Source organism: Cucurbita pepo, chromosome 18 (assembly GCF_057944985.1).
Source record: "Cucurbita pepo subsp. pepo isolate OVF chromosome 18, ASM5794498v1, whole genome shotgun sequence".
Lineage (NCBI taxonomy): Eukaryota > Viridiplantae > Streptophyta > Magnoliopsida > Cucurbitales > Cucurbitaceae > Cucurbita > Cucurbita pepo.
The window spans coordinates 8,766,457-8,784,894 of NC_141815.1; the positions used below are offsets into that span (position 1 = coordinate 8,766,457).

The window sequence follows — 18,438 nt, forward strand, 5'->3', positions numbered from 1 at the left end:
ATTATAATGATTCACGTTTTTTAACGTTTGCATTTTTTTGTCCAGTAACTCAATCATATGAACTTCAAAGTTAAACAGTTTTATTTTAAGTGACTATCTATAATTTTTTATTAGAAGCCCGTGAGTCATAACAAACCATGCTAAAATAACTTATGTTGGTTGGTAATGATAATTTTTCATTCTTATAAGTAATTCGAAACAAGCAGACAACGTGTTCATGCAATAAAAATGTCAAGATTTTCACGTCTATTTATCAATTGAATATATAAATTATCCACGTGTCACGTCAATTTAACACCGCATAATATAAATTACTAAAAAATATTTTTAACCTCTCCCAATTTGTTTATAGAATGAGAGTTTTATCTAAAATAAATAACATTATATATTTATATATACACACGTGGAATTTTGTTTATAAAAAAAAAGGTGATAAAATGTAATAAATAAAATTAGAAATTTTCATTATTAAAAAAATGGTCTTGTCGTTTGAAAAAAAATATGTTGATGGGAATAAATGCCTTAAAAAGTTGGAATATACTTTTTTTGTATGGTTGGTCTAAGAACATGTGATATATATATATATATATATATATAATTAACACTTTAAATGACGGTGAATAATTAAGACAAAAAGAAAAAGAAAAAGAAAAAGAAAGAGAAATATTGTTTTAATTTGTAACGATTTAATATAATATAAGTTTAAACGGGCAACGATCTAATAATAATAATTTAATTTTTATAATTTATAAATAAAATTGATATACAATAGAAAGTTTCAGGTTCGGGTTGGGATTAAGATTAACATTATTAGCCGATCGTAACTTTTAATTATTATTATTATTGTTTACAATTATATTCTTAGAATAAATTTTATTAAATTTTAATAATATTTGTAACAATCCATATCCACTTGCAGATATTATCCTCTGCTAGGGGAAAGTTTTCACACCCTTATAAATGGTGATTTGTTCTCCTCCCCCGACCAATGTGGGACATCACAATCCACCCTTGACCCAGCGTCCTTACTGACACATCGCTTCGTGATTTGTTCTCCTCCCCAACTAATGTGGGACATCAAAATCCACCCCCATTCGAGACCCGTCGTCCTTACAAGCACACCGCCTCGTGTCTACCTCTATGGGCAACAGCGAGAAGGCTGACACATCGTCCGGTGACTGACTTTGATACCATTTGTAACGACCTAGATCTAGCAGATATTGTCCTCTTTTGGCTTCCCCTCGAAGCTTTAAAAGTAACGTGGGCATCACAATATTTTTTAATAATGATTAAATTATACCAATTAAAAAATAGGTGAACTACATTGTTATTATAGTAATAAATTGAATTTTCAATAAAAATATAAATATTTTAAATAATGTTTTAAACAATAAATTAAATATTATGTAAAGATTAAAGAAAAATGCATAAATTAAAATTATATTTTGAACCCTTACTTTTTTCGCACGTGGCTTGTGAGTTGGGCGGTTGATTCTCCACGTGGCTATGTTTATATTTTAATCTTATTTTTTTATTTGGAGTATTTGGAAAACGCACAAGGCAAGAAACCGCTAATGCGAAGTGGACAAGACGTGGCGCGGGTTTTAAATATTTAAAATCCTGCGGGTCAATGACTAGGCTCCACCCTGGCACACCTTTAATTTAAAACCCGCGCCAACTTTATGCTCATAAATATTAAATATTAAAAAAAAAAAAAAAAAACAAATTCATACTAATTTCGCGGTGTATAATTAAAATAATAATTGTTATATTATCTTGTCGATTTTTTTTTTAATAAAATAAGATTATTTAAGTAAGAAACTAATTTAAATATAATTAAATTAAAATAATTATAAAATGTGGTTCTCTTTTGTAGCTTATCATTACACTACATTTTAATTATTTTATTGGAATATGTTGTAATAATTATAAGATTTTTTAATTTAATTTAATCTCTCGTCGATTTAATTATATTTATTTCCACAATTTTTATTTTTATTAAAATGGGAAAATTTCTTGTCGTTTATGTAATTTATTTTGCTTCCAGAATTAATTGATAAATATTATATTAAGTTATCAGATAAAATCATATTATTAAGGTTATGAAAACATATCGAATGTCGTGAATGTTTTAGTTATATATACACAAATATATTGTCGTAGTACATTATTATAACGTTGTTTATGTCAAACGTTAGCATTTAATATGCGTCGTGTATATATGCTATTATATTTTGCACTTATACTCGTGTATAGATAAATGTTTGTTTTTTATGCACTGTTATGTGATTACGTTTTAGTGTTAGAATAAACCGACAATTATTAACGTGTTGAATTAGATTCGTGGACTCAAGAACTTTTGTGATAAAAAACATAACCAACGTATATTTATGTAAATCTATGTAGTTATCTCGATAACCAAATTGGACCAAGGTTGGAGTCAACGTCAAATTCTACTTTTTATTTATTTATTTTGAATTTAAATATTTATCACGTCAAAGAAAAATGATCGGAAAAAAGTGCAGGAGATAAAATATATATTTATGAAATTACCTTTCTAATTTTTTATTTTTTGGTATGACTTCTATTTGGTTGTTTATTTTTAAAATACTATAGTAACATAAAATTACTTGGATGTGATATCGGTTAATTTATGTACCTCTTCTTTACTCGAGTGTTACCGTAACAATATCTATAAAAAGAGTATAGAAAAAAAAATCGAGAATGTTGTAACGTGGATTAAGACATTTATCTCTTATATTTGCAGACAAAAAACTATAGCCACGTTATGTCGGATTCATCAGAGGATTCATTGCTTCTATTTTATTTTATTTTATTTGTGTTTTAACAAAGCAAATAATTATTTTTTAAATTTAAGATGAAAATCTATAATTTTTGTTAGTGGAATATTTATGTCTTAATAATTGTGATGTCCCACCTTAGTGTCAACTTCTCCCTACTCAAGGTTATATATGCTAAGTCGTTGTTATCTCTCTCTTGTTGGCTTATATAACATCTCTTTAAAAAATCTCTCTTTCTAAAATCTCTCTCTACCCTCGCTTTCTAAAACCTTCTTTTAAAATCGAGGCTAGAGGCTCGATCATACGTCGCTTGGTCGTAGGCGACGCAAGAATAAATTGGCTTAGCTCACTTGTCGTTGGAAAGTGAGTGCTACACAATCGCTAGTTCGTTGCCTTCAAAAGTGCGAGTTGTGTCAAGTGGGGGAGAACAAACCACCATTTATAAGCGTGTGAAAACCTTATAGCAGACGCGTTTTGAAGCCTTGAGGGAAGCCTAAAAGGGAAAGTCTAAAGAGGACAATATCTGCTAGCGGTGAATCTGGGTCGTTACAAATGGTATTAGAGTCAGACATCAGACAATGTGCCAGCCTTCTCGTTGTTCCCTAAAGGGGGTAGGCACAAGGCGGTGTGCCCGTAAGGACGCTGGGACTCGAAGGGGGTGGATTGTGATGTCCCAGATTGGTTGGGGAGGAGAACAAACCACCATTTATAAGGGTATGGAAACCTTCCACTAATAGACGCGTTTTAAAGCCTTAAGGGGAAGCTCGAAAGGGAAAGTACAAAGAAAAGCCTTGAGGGGAAGCTCAAAAAAGAAAGTCAAAAGAGGACAATATCTGCTAGCGGTGGATCTGAGTCGTTAGAATAATATTTTTATAAAAGGAAATAATAACGTTTGAATATTATTCAAATACTAGAAAATAAAATTAATTTTTGTCTAGGTTTCTTAACACCAAGGCATATAAGTTATTATTTCCTAAGCAGCCACCTCCGTCACGTTAAGCTGCAGCCGTGGTGCGTCTCTTTCACTCTCGGAACAGGTGAAAGCTTCTGCCGCCATTTTTTTCTCCGTTCTTCTCGCTTCCCTGTATCTCTGCCTGTATATTTGCGTCAACTCACGCTATGAATAATTGCTTTTGCTTTCTCTTTTGTATTGGATTTGCATTTGATCGTTGAAGTTCAATGACTGATTCAATATCTCTCTCACTCTCTACTTGTGTGCTTGTCGGGATTGCATTTGTTCCATGCATAACGATTGCGTTGCTCAATCATGCGTGCAAATTGTGTTTTCCATGAATCTGGCCTCTTATTCGTGATTTGATTATATCCGTATTCACCAATTAGCATTTGATTCGTCCAAGATAATATGGCTAAGATAAGTTGACAGTTTTTGATCCGGTGGAGTATCTTCTTCTGTAGTTAGAATGGGATACTGTTTAACTCTTGTTGATTCGTTTGAAGCATGTCGGCATCGTGGATTATGAGAATGTTCGTTGTTTGATCCAAATCGATTGATGTGTATATAACTAGACTATGGTTTTTGGTTCAACATCCCAAGTACTGATTTAAGAAAACATTATGGACTTATTGCAGTTGCCAGTAGCAGATTTTTTGGATGGCCTTTTCTGCCTGGCTATTGTTCTCGTTGCTTTTATGAAGTGAATTTTAATATTCTAGCTCAAAAATGTCGTGTAGTGTTTTTTCCTAGCATGCTCGAAGCTTCTGATTGAAGCGAAATGATCCCTAAATGAAAACTTCGTCCACATAAAAGTTCACGGCTGAAGTAGTGAAGTTTATGGATCGAATTTCAAGTGGCATTTGAGAATGGAAACCATATCCTTCATTCTTCCTCATGGACGATATTATTCTAATTACAGTGTTATCCTAGTTGCATTCACTGTGCAATTTAATTAGGTCGATAAAGCCATTTTAAGATAAAGACGTGATAAGACTTGGGAATTTGACAACTAATTGTAAGTGATCATTATTTTTCCTTTTCAGTTTTGGACGAAGATTTGACTACTAATAGCCATGGAGAATGATCTGCTCAAAAACAGTACAGCTGGTCAAAGGAAGGTTTGTTCTGGCTTTCCAATCTATATTTCTGTTTGAAGAGTTTTAAATTTTTATTTTGAACTGATGAAATGGTCTGCTGCAGATGAAATTTGCTCCAAAAGCACCTCCTCGTCGTATACCAAAACCTGAAGTCAAAGAGTAAGCACACCGCTTTCAAGTATAGCATCGCCCCTAATTATTCCAAATTTCTGCTGCAGTCAAAATGTATGTTTGTTTTATGTAGAGAAATAGCAGAGGACGCTGATGCTGCTCAAGCCAGGGATTTACTTAAACGCTTCAATGTATGCCTGCTTTCATTTATTTTCTGTTGCCTGCACTCTTGAGCTTTTAGAATATCTAGTTGTTATACATTCTTACTCTCTGTTTATCACTTTAATTTCTTGATGTCTTATTGCAGGAAACCACCCTAAGGGCAAGGCAAAGAATTGGGAAAAAAGGTGCGTTCCATATACTAGTCATTGTTCATGATTAATTTTTGTTCTGGTTTGGAGCTTTCATTATTTAGTACATAATTTTAAATTTTAATCTATTAATCTTAATATTGTTTTAGATTGGATCTGAAAGGTTATTCATATAGTGCTAGTTCTTGAACATTCTTCTTTTAATCCCCGAAGATTGTAGTTGGCTATCAAAAAAAAAATTATTTATTTTTTCATCTATTAGTCATGATATACGAATTTGTTACTAGTATCTATCTATCTATAGATAGATAGATAGATATATTTATATGTAACTATGTGTTTATCTATTTGTACGTGCATGATTGAAATTATGTCTAAAGATTTGAATATCTTAGGCAATTTTACATAGGATCTTTCTTCCTAACACGAATGTCTTAGAAACACTTTGAGGTTGTGAAAAATGGTAATATGCCTTACTTTTCTTGACATTAGAACCATGTGCGTGGAGCAAAGCAGTTCTATATTAGAAATTTCTACCATTTGCGAAGCCAAAAGAGACCCCATATTAAGTTAATTAAACATATCATGAGTGTATAAGTTGTAGAATGATCTGTGGAGTTCTGATAATATGATTTGACATATCAATTATGCATCATGCAGCTTGTTCCAACTCTTCTACCTCAGGGGAAATGTGGTGAACTTCTGTCTGTTAATGAACCCTACATCCAATTGAAATTTACTAGTACTATGATTAAAGATTTTTAGTTCTTTTAACACGTCTCGGTTTCATTTGCATTTCGTTATATTAATATGCAGCGGCACCTACACAAGTTGCATTTGGTTCTGGAGGTACATCAAGCACCATAAGATCATTTGGTATTTCAAAAGCTGGAAATAGACTCGGAAATGAAGGTTGGCTACTAAATTACTAAAATCTACGCTAGTCAAAATGTACTTTCTTGATTTACTGCACGTGAGAGGCTTTCAATGCACTAAACTGAAAAAGTGATTATGCAGATGGATCGCTTCCGTCTACTACGAGTAAGGAGTATGTAGAACCATGGGTCAGTAAAACGTACAAACATACAAATCATCAATTATTTTTCTTTTGCGATTCCCATTTGCATCTGTAGTACGTCAATTTAGTACTTCAACTTTCATTTTTCTACAGGATTATTACAGTTATTATCCTGTAACTCTTCCTTTGCGGAGTCCATATTCAGGAAATCCAGGTATCTTTGTAAGTTCATCTTATTTACAAAAACTAGAAGGAAAGTATTGCAGTGGACAACGGGATTATTCTGAAATGCACTTTATCTTCTACGTGTGTGGTTTCCATACTTATCACTTCTGGAGTACAGTTTTCATGGTGAAAACTACACCTGCATCCATGAAAACTGTCCCTGCGTCTTCTGCATCAACTATCTGCTCTAAGTTTTATGCATTACTTCATAGATTCTCTTAACGAGGAAGAATTTGGAGAGGGTTCAGAAACCTTAAGCTATGATGAAAGAACAACGACTCCAGCAGTGGATCTTGGTCTATTGGTTAGTCACTGGATTCAGTAGGTGGCATATCTTGAGCCTCTTCGTTTCCACTTTTACAATTAATGGTTGATTGGCAGGAGGAAAATCCAGAAACAGACATATTTTTTCTGCAATTACCACCTATGGTGCCTGTGATAAAGCAATCCTCTACTGTAGAAGGGATTGGGGCAGCCAACAGCTCGGAATCACAACCTAGACAGAAAACCTGCTCTATGAATGAGTTACCTTCTGGCTCCATGGGTAAATTGCTCGTGTATAGGAGCGGTGCTGTCAAGTTAAAGCTTGGTGATATTATATATGATGTGAGTACATTTTTTAATCATAAACATGAGCATGCCAAGTCTGTTGTATCTACTCATTTCAACTTGAATGATCTCTTGAGATGAAATATTTTTTATTAGAATCATGGACTCTCTGCCTCAGTTTTCTGAAATTCTTCACTTGATGAAAGTACTTCACTACTTCTGTTGTAGGAAGTTCTTAATTCTTATTGATTGAAGGTTTATTCTTAGATGAAATCTTTTGGAATTTTGTGTTCCTTCTCACACCAATTTTGAAATACGGGCAGGTTTCTTCTGGAATGCATTGTGGCTTTGCACAAGATGTTGCAGCTATCAATGTGGAAGGAAAGTATTGCTGCATCATTGGGGAGCTTAGCAAGCGTGCCATTTTAACACCAGACGTGGAGTCAATGTTAAAGAATATGGAGGATTTATAATTATTTTCTCTGAAGGCGGGATTTTTCCCTAGACATCAATGTAGAGATATTGACGAGAGTGATATTCTTCATCAAAGCCCCAAGTGGATATACATCAAACGATATCAGCAGAAAAAAATGCACTGGTTCGTGAAAAGCAGAAGAGTGACTATTTTCTCTCTTGTTTAGTCCCGAGTGCCTAGATTTTTAATTACGAACAATTTTCATACGATCAAGTAGATCGATTGTATTAATTACAATTTTGACAAGAACAATAAATCTCATTCTACTTAAATAGCTTGTTGGTTCTCCTTTCTTAATGCATCTTAACATTATAACATGAACGTCATACATCATCATTACCTTAGTAAGCATCCATTGCCAATATAGGTTACATTCTTATTTTTCTAGGTTGACATAGTCACATAGGTGAGATGCTATCAAACATTAGGCTAAGTAATATGCTGAGTTACTTATGCTTATGAAATTTCAAAACATTCATCACTCGAATGTAGTACTTCATTTGCATGCAGCCTATAGTTGGTGAAGTTTCAGCTGGGCTCCATGCTGTGGTTGAAGAGTCATAACAGTATGAGGAGCATGTGCGTAAGAAGGTGAGAGCTCAAAAGAGAAATTCTGTAGAATCATAGCCAATGCGATCTTAGCTTCTAACATAGCAAAATTTTGTCCAACGCAGGTCCTAGGTCCCCAGCCAAAGGGAAAGAAGGCCAACTGATCTTTGCTTGCCTTCGAAACTCCTGCGGAGAATCTCTCAGGTTTGAACTCTTCTGCATCGTCTCCCCAGTACTCGGGATCGTGGTGAATAAGCAGCGTAGCTAAGGTAACATCAACCCCGGCAGGTATTAAGACTTCACCTATCTTTGTTTCTGCATAAGTATGTTGATATTGAGCAATAACTGGTGGGTATAACCTCAGGACTTCATTAAGTATCATGGTAACCTGCAGAGTATTGTTTATTGAATCAAAACCTTTTTTATCTGTTAGATTTTTGTAAAATTATAGAAAACTTGTACCAATAGATGAAGATAGCTAAGTGTTGTAATGAAAACTCACAATCTTTAAGTGGTTTAAATTTTGAAAAGTTGGTTCATTCTTCCCACAAATTTGCAAGACTTCTTGCCTAGCTTTTTCTTGCCATTCCGAGTGCATGGCCAAAACGATGACTGTCCATGTTATCAAGCTTGATGTTGTTTCCTGCCCTGCAAGGTAGAACTGCTTGCACTCCTCCATTACTTCATCAGTTGTCAGTCCATCACCTTCATGTTGATTTTCTTTCTTCCTCGACTGCAAGAGCATGCATAACAAGTCATCAACATTGTCTTCCTGGTTGCTCATGGAATTTTCTTTTCTTAGAATTATACTCTCTATTATGGTCTTGATCTCCTTGTTCAGCTTCTCTCTCCTCCTGTTCTTAGCTGTTGGAATAAATCTGCATATACATACACAAAGCCACAATTCAATCATGAAGGTTGGATTTCACAACAATTTTAGCTTCAGATTTTTTTGTTGTTATAAAACTTGGGTGGGACTGAACTCTACTTTTCTTATCTTCTGCTTATACAAAATGTTCACTTACGGCTGGGACAACTTCTATTCCATTATGGTTTTTGACTTCTCTTGGCTATATAGTTTATTTGGGGAGAGATTGAGCTTCAATAAAATAGTAAATATTCTCAAGACGTGTATATCGGGACCATATTGATCATGGAAGGAATTGAGTTCAAGGTTTTCCTAGTCCTACATCTATCTCTAGAATGTTTGGATGCTAAGAGATACACTATCCAGGGATTACCAAACAAACTTGTAAGCACTCGACCATATTGATCACGGAAGGAATCGAGTTCAAGGTTTTCCTAGTCCTACCTCCATCTATCTCTAGAATGTTCGGATGCTAAGAGATACACTATCCATGGATTACCAAACAAACTTGTAAGCACTCACAATTATGTTCATTTACTGATCATACGTACCCCAGCCATACAAAAGACAGGAATTATGGATGGTAAGGGGAAGCGAAATTTAACCTGAAACCAGGAAGATACAAGGTCTGCATGGCTTCAACAGTAAAAAGAGTGAGTTGTTTGAGAAGTTCAAAAAGTTTCTTCCCTTCTTCAAAGTTGGAGCCAAAGGCTGCCCTGGATATAACATCTGCTGTTAGTCTTTGAATTTCAGGCCACACATCCACTTCAACACTCTCTTGATTTCCAGCCATCTCCTTCCAGCGCTCTATCATGTTGCTACAGCTTATGGTGAAGGCTGGCATCATTCCCTTCATCAACCAAACATTATCATTATGTTCTTAACTTCCACCACTCTCGTTTAGAACTTAGCCAAGGAATTCTTAAACTGTGTATGTACCTTGAGCCTTTCCAGATGAAAAGCAGGATTGATAATCCTCCTGTGTTTAGCCCATTCCTCCCCTTTAAGAGTAGTTAATCCCTTGGTCAGCTTCAGAATAAGTGGGTTCATCGGTGGCTTCTCAAAGCTACCCTCCTTGTTTGATAGTACTTCTTTCATCATCTCGGGGTCCTTCACCATCAATCTCGGACTTGTCCCAAACCAGCACAACGACAACTTTCCTACACATAAATGACAGAAGAATTAAGATCCATTCTAATACTAGACACAACACGACACGGTACAACATACCATATGTTTTAGCATACACTGACATGAATGGATCGACAGATTCATTCTAATACTAGACACAACACAATATGACATGATACAACATACCATATTTTTTAGCATACACTGATGTGAATTGATCGATAGATTCATTCTAATACTAGACACGACACAACATACCATACTTTTTAGCATACACTATTGTGAACGGATCCACAGATTCATTCTAATACTAGACACGACACGACACAACGTACCATACTTTTTAGCATACACTGACGTGAATGGATCGACAAATTCATTCTAATACTAGACACAACACGACACAACATACCATACTTTTTAGCATACACTGACGTGAATGGATCGACAGATTCATTCTAATACCAGACACGACACGACACAACATACCATAGTTTTTAGCATACACTAACGTGAATGGATCAATAGATTCATTCTAATACTAGACACAGCACGACACGACACGGTACAGTACAACATACCATATTTTTTAGCATACACTGCAGTGAACGGATCAACACGTTGAATGATCTGATGGTCTAGATTCATGGGGGTCGACCAAGCTTCAGTGATCATGCTCACATACTCTTTGGCATCACCAACCAAAGGCTTGTAGGCACTGCCCCTAACTCCTTGTCTTTTCAACTGTCTCTCCACCAATTTGGGTTTCCACCAAATGGAGTAGAAAGCTTTTGCCGCTCCAAAAACAACCAAGCAAAGTGCCAATGAATAGAACACAAAGTACTCCATTTTTGTGCTTTTACAGGCAAAAAAAAGGCCTTGATCTCCTACAGGATTTTGTTGTTGTTCCATCATTTCTGTTGGACTTTATATTTCCAGCTGGTCAAACTTCTTATCTTCAAGAGCTAAAGTTTGTCATAAAAAAATAAAAAATAAAAAATTATGAGAATTGTTGACAATTTGCTCTTGCGTGTGGACCAAGATGTTAAAGGCCCACCTTTGTGATTAAAATATTGGGCCGTTATTTCTGTTGGGCTGGGCCCGCTGTTGGGTCGGTTATGCGTGTCGGGCAAGATATTGAAATTTGCACACTTTTTTAATAAAATACTCAAGAGTAATTATTAAAATAGTTTGAAATTTACCTTTCATATAAGAATTTTTATTTTTATTTTTTAATTTAATCATGAAGCTAAAAAAAATTATATTAACTATTTTCTCCCACTTTTTAAATTAATAAATTTTATATTTTATTTTTACATAAACCCTTAATACGAGAGAAATTAATTTTCATTTCTGCCTCTTTGGAAACCCAAAAGTCAATTACATTTATTTTCCCAATATTAATTACGCATAAAATTAGTCTATTATTCTTCAAGAAAAAAAAAAAAATAGACCCTTAAATGTGTCCCGGTTGTATCAATTTTAATCTTAAACTTTCTATTTCGTTAAATTATATTAATCTTAAACCTAAACTTAAAAAAGTATTGCATTTTTAATGTTCTAATAAGATTTTTTTTTTTTTTTTTTTTTTTACACTTCTTTTGATTTTTCAAATGGTTGACAAAAGTGGTCGTGTTGACTTTATAATTGATTAAAAAACATTAAACGTCGTCATTAAACGTAATCTTGATTACCCTAAGAAACATTATCGTGGTAACATCAAAAGTAGTAACAAGTCAATGTAAAATTGATAATTCTATGCAGAGTTTAAAGTACTCATATCAATCTCGTGAGATGCATTTGAGAACCATCCTTTAAATTATATTAAAAAATGTTCGTGAAATCGAAAGAAGAAGAAATAGGGTTCGGGTTGAGAAATTGGCATGGAATTATTAGAATTAATTTCCAAGGTGTCTTTATTATTGGCCTCTTTTATTAAGTATTTATCTAAGTTTTATTTGTTTTAAAAAATATATACTAAATTTCATACAAAATAAAAAATACACAATCAAATCATTTTTTAAGTATGAATTTAACTGATTTAAAATTATATAAATATTGATTTAAGAATTAAAACTACTATTTACACAATTAAAATTTATATAACTTCGTTCATTAAATAAATTAATTAATTAATTAATCAATATATCATTGTCATGGAAACTCGTTAATATTATGTTAATTGACTCTTTGTTTTAGCATTTAATGTATAAATTAATACATTTTATCTAAACAAACTCAATAATATTAATTATTATTTATTAATTAATAAGTTCATGCATTATTCATGAAATTTAATACTTTACTTAAATTTATAAATTTAGTAATCCAACTTTCAAATATTTTAAAATTTATAGGTTTATTAGATATAAATATAACATTCAAGTTTATATATATAATTTTAAAAATAATTTAATTCATAATGAATTTAATAGAAACAAAATTGAAATATTGAAGTTTTTTTTTTTTTTTTTTTTTTTTTTTAATTTAAAAATGGATTTGAAGAATTGAAATTGAAATTTAATTTATTAACGAATTTTATTTTTTTTAAGAAATACCCATTAAAACTGTGATGTACCACATTGATTGGGAGGAGAACAAACCACCATTTATAAGAGTGTGGAAACCTTTCCCTAACACGCGTTTTAATGCGTTGAGGAAAAGTCCAAATAGGACAATATCTGCTAGCGATGGATTTCGGTCGTTACAAAAATTAAATCTATAAACTAAACCAATATTATATATATATATATAAACTGTTAATCATGCCAATAACTTATGATTAATACGAGATTTATCTAAGTAAAATCAAGGGTATTTACGAAAATTCATCTCAATGGCTCCAAAACTCCCATGGATAAGTCAAAAAAACGAATAATAATAATAATAATATATAATGTTTAAAAAAAAAAAGAAAAAAAAAAAGGAAAAATGCTTGGCGTGATGCAATTAAATTTCTCATATTTATATTCCGATTCTTTTTTTGCTGATTTTCTCTGGTTTTTTTATTTTTTAATTCTTGCTTTGCATCAAGAAGATTCCAGAATAATTTATCTTTGAACGAATATATAATTTAATTTATTCTCATTTTTATTCTCTATATATTTTTTTCTCACCAACTTTAAATAATTAAATAATTATGAATTTAAGATATTGGTTGGATCAGTTTTTTTTTTCCTTCCATTTTTACAATTTTTTAATTAATGTATATTTCTTTATTGGTCTTAATTAGATTTTTTTTTTCTATTTGAGTTTGGTTGAATTTTTTAGAAATAAAAAAATTGTAGTCAGTTTATGGGTTGACATTATTTTGTCGGGTCAACCCAACCAACCAAAAAACAGGGTTATCTTATCTTACCCGACTTTTAAGATTGTTATGAACATAAAAATATATGACATTTGTAAAATATATTAATAATGTGTCGTAACTTATAAATGTTTGATATATAACATATACCGTGGATAAAAAAAAAAATAATAATAAAATAACAACTGACAACCAAATCTGAAAAACAGATGTTTATCTAAATTAGTTGAACTATGTTCGTACAGGTAAGTTCATTAATGCTAATATGTACTAATTAATAAAAATGACATCGTTGACCCGAGACATTGAATCTTCAACAACCATTATATATATATATATATATATATATTATTTATTTAATTTCCAGGAAATTTCGCATGGGTAGATGATAAACATGATTAGCGTCGTTAAAATCTAAGTCTAATCCACATGATTATTGATAAAACATTAGTTTATTTCCTAATGGATTTAATTGGTCAAACAAATTAATTAATTAGTTTAAAATTAAATATATTTTTAAATTATTATAAAATAATATTTTTTAACGATAATTTTTACATCCTAAAAAAAAATTAAAATGAAAAAGATATTATAATTTGTGAGTTTTTATTTAATTTTTTAAATATGATTTTATTTTCATAATTTTTTTATATATAATTTTTTAGTCAAATTAAGAAAATTTTAAAAGAATAATAATAATAACATATAAATTATTTTTATTTTAAAGTAAATAATAATAATTGATTAAAGATGAAAAAGTAAAGCACCAACCAAGCCATTGCTCATATAAATTTAGACAAAATAATAATAATAATAGTAATAATAAATAAATAAATAAATAAATAAAAAGACAATAACTCGATACGTCCCATCGAATAATTAATATCCGCCTCCCTTCCAATTAAATTCATGAAAATTATTTAAATAATAATAATAATAAATAAATAAATAAATATATATATATATATATTCAATAATTCAGAATACAAATTCCAAGGAATTACATGGGAGCATTTTAAAGTGCTTTCCAAACTCTTTTTACCGTGGGCCCCACGTTCTGCTTTGTCAGATATTTTAATATTATACCCTCGTCCATATTAATTTCCACGTGGACACACCCAGATTTGCATCTAAGCGATACACACTGGATTGTAGCTCCAACCCCCCGAATCAAACTGCAATAAATAAATAAATAATTAAATAAATAAATAAACACGTGGATACGTTTTTCTTTTTATTTTCCCTTCTTGAGTTCTAAATCTCACTATTTTTTTTTTGGAATAAATAAGATATTGTATGAAATTGTCAAAATGATTTTAATTTACCATTTTAATTGTAATTTTCTTATTATTAAAAATACTTTGTCAACTATGTGTCGGGGTGATCTTGATACACTCACGATTCTACATTTTTTACCATGCGGCGTCGTGAATCTAGACACGCTCACGACTAGCGTTGAGGGGAATTACGCCCCATATATATTTTTCGCTCCGTGGCTTCGTCAGACCTTAGGCGAGATTTGTCTTCGCCAATTTAACATCGCTTGTGCGGAATCCAAGCTTGTTCAACCACACACGGCGCCTGCGTGTGCATGTTCAATCGTCTGCGACACATCCGACTTGCATCTACACTAGGCCAAGTCATTTGGCTCGACCTTGGCTTTGCTCGAGCCAATGTCTCTTAATGCAACGTCGCATCTCATCTTGCCATCTTGATCCCCATCGACAGGGTCCATATGTCTTGACGACATTCCAAGTCTCAAGGGAACTCAAACCCATATTTATTTTTCACCCAATTTTGTGGCTTGGACTACCAGCAAGGTTTGCTTTCGCCAATAGAACATCGCATATGCAAAATCCAAACTTGTTAAAGTCACACATCCTGTCTGTACATGCATGTTCAAATGTTGCCACACAACAACGTTGCATCTCATGGTCATCTCGTTTCCCAACAACACGACTCGTGCATTGTGATATCGTCCCCTGTCTCGGGATGCATTGACCATTTTGACTTGCTCGGATGCATCTATTGGGAACTGACCCATGTCGTTCGTTCCCTGTCTCGAACATATGTCGTAAATAGTTTAACATGGACACGTGAGAGGTTAATGCTGGAGCAGTGACTATCAATTCTTTTAAACTTTTTTTTTTCTCCAACACCGTGGAAGTTTCAATTATTTATGAGGATGGATCTATATTTATAAAAAAAAGAAATTAGTTTTTTTTTTTTTTTTTTTTTTTTTTTTTTTTTTTGGGTTGGAGCGTGACTGTCAAATCCTATATATTCCTCTCTCTTTCTGTTTCTCTCACTTTCCCTCTTTCAGTTTCTCTCTCTAAAGCCTTTTTTTTTTTCTTTTTTTTTTCTATTGTAATTCTCAAGGATTCAGAAGGGGGCCTGTTCGGGAGATTCGATTGAAGCGGCGATCCCTTTTTTTTTGTTTGTTCTTTCCATTGTTCTTTGGATTTCTGTGTATTTTGATTTTGTTTTCCCCCTTTTTCTTCATCTTTATACTGCTCCTCGTCCTTGGGACCTTCTTCTTTTGTGAGGTCTTCTCATTTCAATCCGTGTGTCTTCTTCTCTCCGAATATAATGCTCCAGATTTTCAAGGTACTAACTATTTTTATCTTTTCTGAATCTCTTTTGCTAACTGCTGCTTCGTGTACGATTACAAAAGCAATTCATAATTAATCTGTTTAGTTCTTTCTGTTTTCGATTTTTACTTGTGGATTTGGGAGTTTCCTTTTTGAGTTTGATGCGTCGGTTGCGTTTCTGTTAGATAATGATCTTGATTTTATCTATCTGCCTTGTGTTGGAGGTTTTTGATTCTGTATACTCTCTGATAGGAACTGATTTGGTTAGATTTTATGGAATTCGTGGTTCAATTTGAAGTTTCTGGCTTCTGGATTACGGATTTGTGATGGTTGGGGAAGGATTCTGGAATTCGGAGACGAGAATCCTTCCTAATCTCAAGATGTTTGTTGTGCGAATTGAGATTTTGTATTATTTTAATGCGTAGATGAGTTTATAGGTTGAGTAGTAAGCATTTGAGAGGATTAATAATGCTGTCTCTATTGAGGTGCCCTCATGGGCTCATATTTCTGCATCATTGACTGGTTTTTTTGGGTCTTTGGGATGCCTGTTTGGAACTCTGAGCCTTAGGTGGGTGTCCTCTGAGCACATTAAAAAAGGTTCCCTTTTATGGAAATGCTTCTGCTTTTCCCCAATCTCATCATACATCAATTAAAAAAATTATACTTAAAAACCTCCTTCTTTGTTATCTGATTCTTCTGTTTCAAAACTGGAACGTGGAGGTCATGATTCCTTTCTACAGTTCTTGTCTCATGTGCTTAAATTAACTGCAAAAAAGAAAGGAAAAATTACCAAATGTTTCTTCACATTTATGGGTTCTCAGTTAGGCAGAGATTTATGAATTACCAAGAACAGTCGTTTTCTTTTCCTCATGGTTTTCTTCTTCTGCTTCTTCTTCTTCTTCTTCTTCTTCTTCTTCTTCTTCTTCTTCTTCTTCTTCCCATTGTTCTTCCATGTTCTGATGCAGAGAAGGTTCTGATTTGATAGAATCCTGATCTGTAAAAGCATGGAGGGCGACACATTTTCAGGGCTTGGGAGTAGTGCACAGATTGATACCAAGATTTTACAGACATTTCAGAAGAATTTTGTTCAAGTTCAAAACATCTTGGATCAAAACAAGCTGCTCATCAGCGAGATAAACCAGAATCATGAATCAAAGATCCCTGATAATCTTAACAGAAATGTGGGTCTGATCCGAGAATTAAACAACAATATCAGGAGGGTTGTGGACTTATATGCTGATCTTTCATGTTCCTTCACTAGATCCATGGAAGTTTCTTCAGAAGGTGATTCCAGTGGAGCTTTGAAATCAGATGGAAAAGCAGGCCAAAAGAGAAACAGGGCTGCCTAACCCACAAAATTCATCTTCTCCATTCTTTGGCGTGTGGGAGAGGAGAAAAGGCTTTTCTCGTCTCTGTCAAAAAAACAAAGGAAATCAAGAAAAAAAAAAAAAAAAAAAAGGGCTAGTATATCCATAGATTCTCTGTAACTTTCTTGTATGATTTAACTATCTAGCTTTACTTAGTTCTTGATCATCACTCTTCTGGGTTGCTTAGAGAAAATAATTGTCCTGATTCTGTATTCAATTTCTATTCTGCCCTAACTATGAATCTTCTTGACGAAATTAAGCATCAAATTCTCATCTGATTCCATGCCTTGTTCCTGAAAGAATCTTATTTCCTGTTTTAGTTTTTCACTCACCCTTTAACATGAAACAAGAAATAAGGATCATTTGGGCCATAATCTCATCTTCCTTTTACCTTTCTGCTTCAAATTTCCCTTCCATGAAAGCTATGAACTCTCATAGGTTACTGTTTTGGGTCTTCTTCTATGAAAGCTATGAACTCATATCTCTTCTGTTGCTTTTCTCTTCAGAAAGTTTACTGTAAATGATCTTTACTGTCCATGATTGAGCTTATTACAGAGGCTTTCTGTTTGATTCTCCATCACAATGAAGAGGATCATTTGCTTTTTTGTTTTTGGGGTTTGCTTTGCAAATTATAGCATTCTTTGGGGACTTCAAACAAAACACTGAGATTTAAAGAGACAGAGAGATGTGAAAACATCCAAAGCCATTCTGAACTAGAAGACAAAGTGCCTTAAGAGAAGGGGGCCTGTTTTGTGGGTTAGGAATGAGCTCAAATTCCTCAGCCACTCTTTTTTCTCTCTTAGCTTACAAAACTTGCTTGATAATGATTTGATTCCTCAACCTTCTCATTTCCTCCTTTATCTTTTTCATTGGTCTTTTTCTTCCTTTTTCTGGTGGACCCTTTTCATATGAACTTGATTTTATTGTTTCAAATAGTATAAACTGTTCTCATGATGTTTGTTGTGTAGTTGAGAGATCTAACTATACCTTTCTTACTTTAGTCGAAGAAGTTGGATGCTTTTCAATGTTTTGAACTCAACGATTCGTGAGGTGATGACTGAATTATTGACTTTTGAGATAGTA

General features: G+C 33.0%; 3 protein-coding genes across 6 annotated transcripts; 2 read left to right on the forward strand and 1 right to left on the reverse strand.

Moving 5' to 3' along the window:
• The first annotated feature begins 3,744 nt into the window (after positions 1 to 3,744).
• LOC111779607 (RNA polymerase III RPC4) lies at positions 3,745 to 8,262 on the forward strand. Of its 2 annotated transcripts, XR_002812708.2 has the most exons (13): positions 3,745 to 3,838; positions 4,800 to 4,874; positions 4,957 to 5,012; positions 5,098 to 5,155; positions 5,272 to 5,311; positions 6,092 to 6,187; positions 6,293 to 6,339; positions 6,447 to 6,507; positions 6,731 to 6,822; positions 6,900 to 7,124; positions 7,391 to 7,665; positions 8,053 to 8,133; positions 8,217 to 8,262. XR_002812708.2 is itself a non-coding variant. In XM_023659686.2 (11 exons), exons 2-11 carry the CDS (start codon positions 4,830 to 4,832, stop codon positions 7,538 to 7,540), a joined length of 870 nt encoding a protein of 289 aa, XP_023515454.1. In that variant the 5' UTR covers positions 3,745 to 3,838; positions 4,800 to 4,829; the 3' UTR covers positions 7,541 to 7,814. The 2 variants fall into 2 exon arrangements, 1 of the variants encoding a protein (XP_023515454.1); XM_023659686.2 differs by lacking the exons at positions 8,053 to 8,133; positions 8,217 to 8,262 and having other exon boundaries at positions 7,391 to 7,814.
• On the reverse strand, positions 7,832 to 11,077 carry LOC111779606 (cytochrome P450 CYP72A616). The gene is made up of 5 exons (XM_023659684.2): positions 10,672 to 11,077; positions 9,899 to 10,119; positions 9,565 to 9,809; positions 8,594 to 8,969; positions 7,832 to 8,479 (listed from the first exon to the last, which is right to left on the reverse strand). The coding sequence occupies exons 1-5, from the start codon at positions 11,003 to 11,005 to the stop codon at positions 8,054 to 8,056; spliced, it is 1,602 nt and encodes a 533-aa protein (XP_023515452.2). The 5' UTR covers positions 11,006 to 11,077; the 3' UTR covers positions 7,832 to 8,053.
• Positions 11,078 to 15,725: 4,648 nt separating this feature from the next.
• LOC111780667 (protein ELF4-LIKE 4) lies at positions 15,726 to 17,633 on the forward strand. 3 transcript variants are annotated; one of them, XM_023661134.2, is made up of 2 exons: positions 15,726 to 16,004; positions 16,959 to 17,633. In XM_023661134.2, exon 2 carries the CDS (start codon positions 16,993 to 16,995, stop codon positions 17,335 to 17,337), a length of 345 nt encoding a protein of 114 aa, XP_023516902.1. In that variant the 5' UTR covers positions 15,726 to 16,004; positions 16,959 to 16,992; the 3' UTR covers positions 17,338 to 17,633. The 3 variants fall into 3 exon arrangements, with proteins under 3 accessions (XP_023516902.1, XP_023516903.1, XP_023516901.1); XM_023661135.2 differs by having other exon boundaries at positions 16,974 to 17,633; XM_023661133.2 differs by having other exon boundaries at positions 15,727 to 16,004; positions 16,954 to 17,633.
• Positions 17,634 to 18,438: the final 805 nt, after the last annotated feature.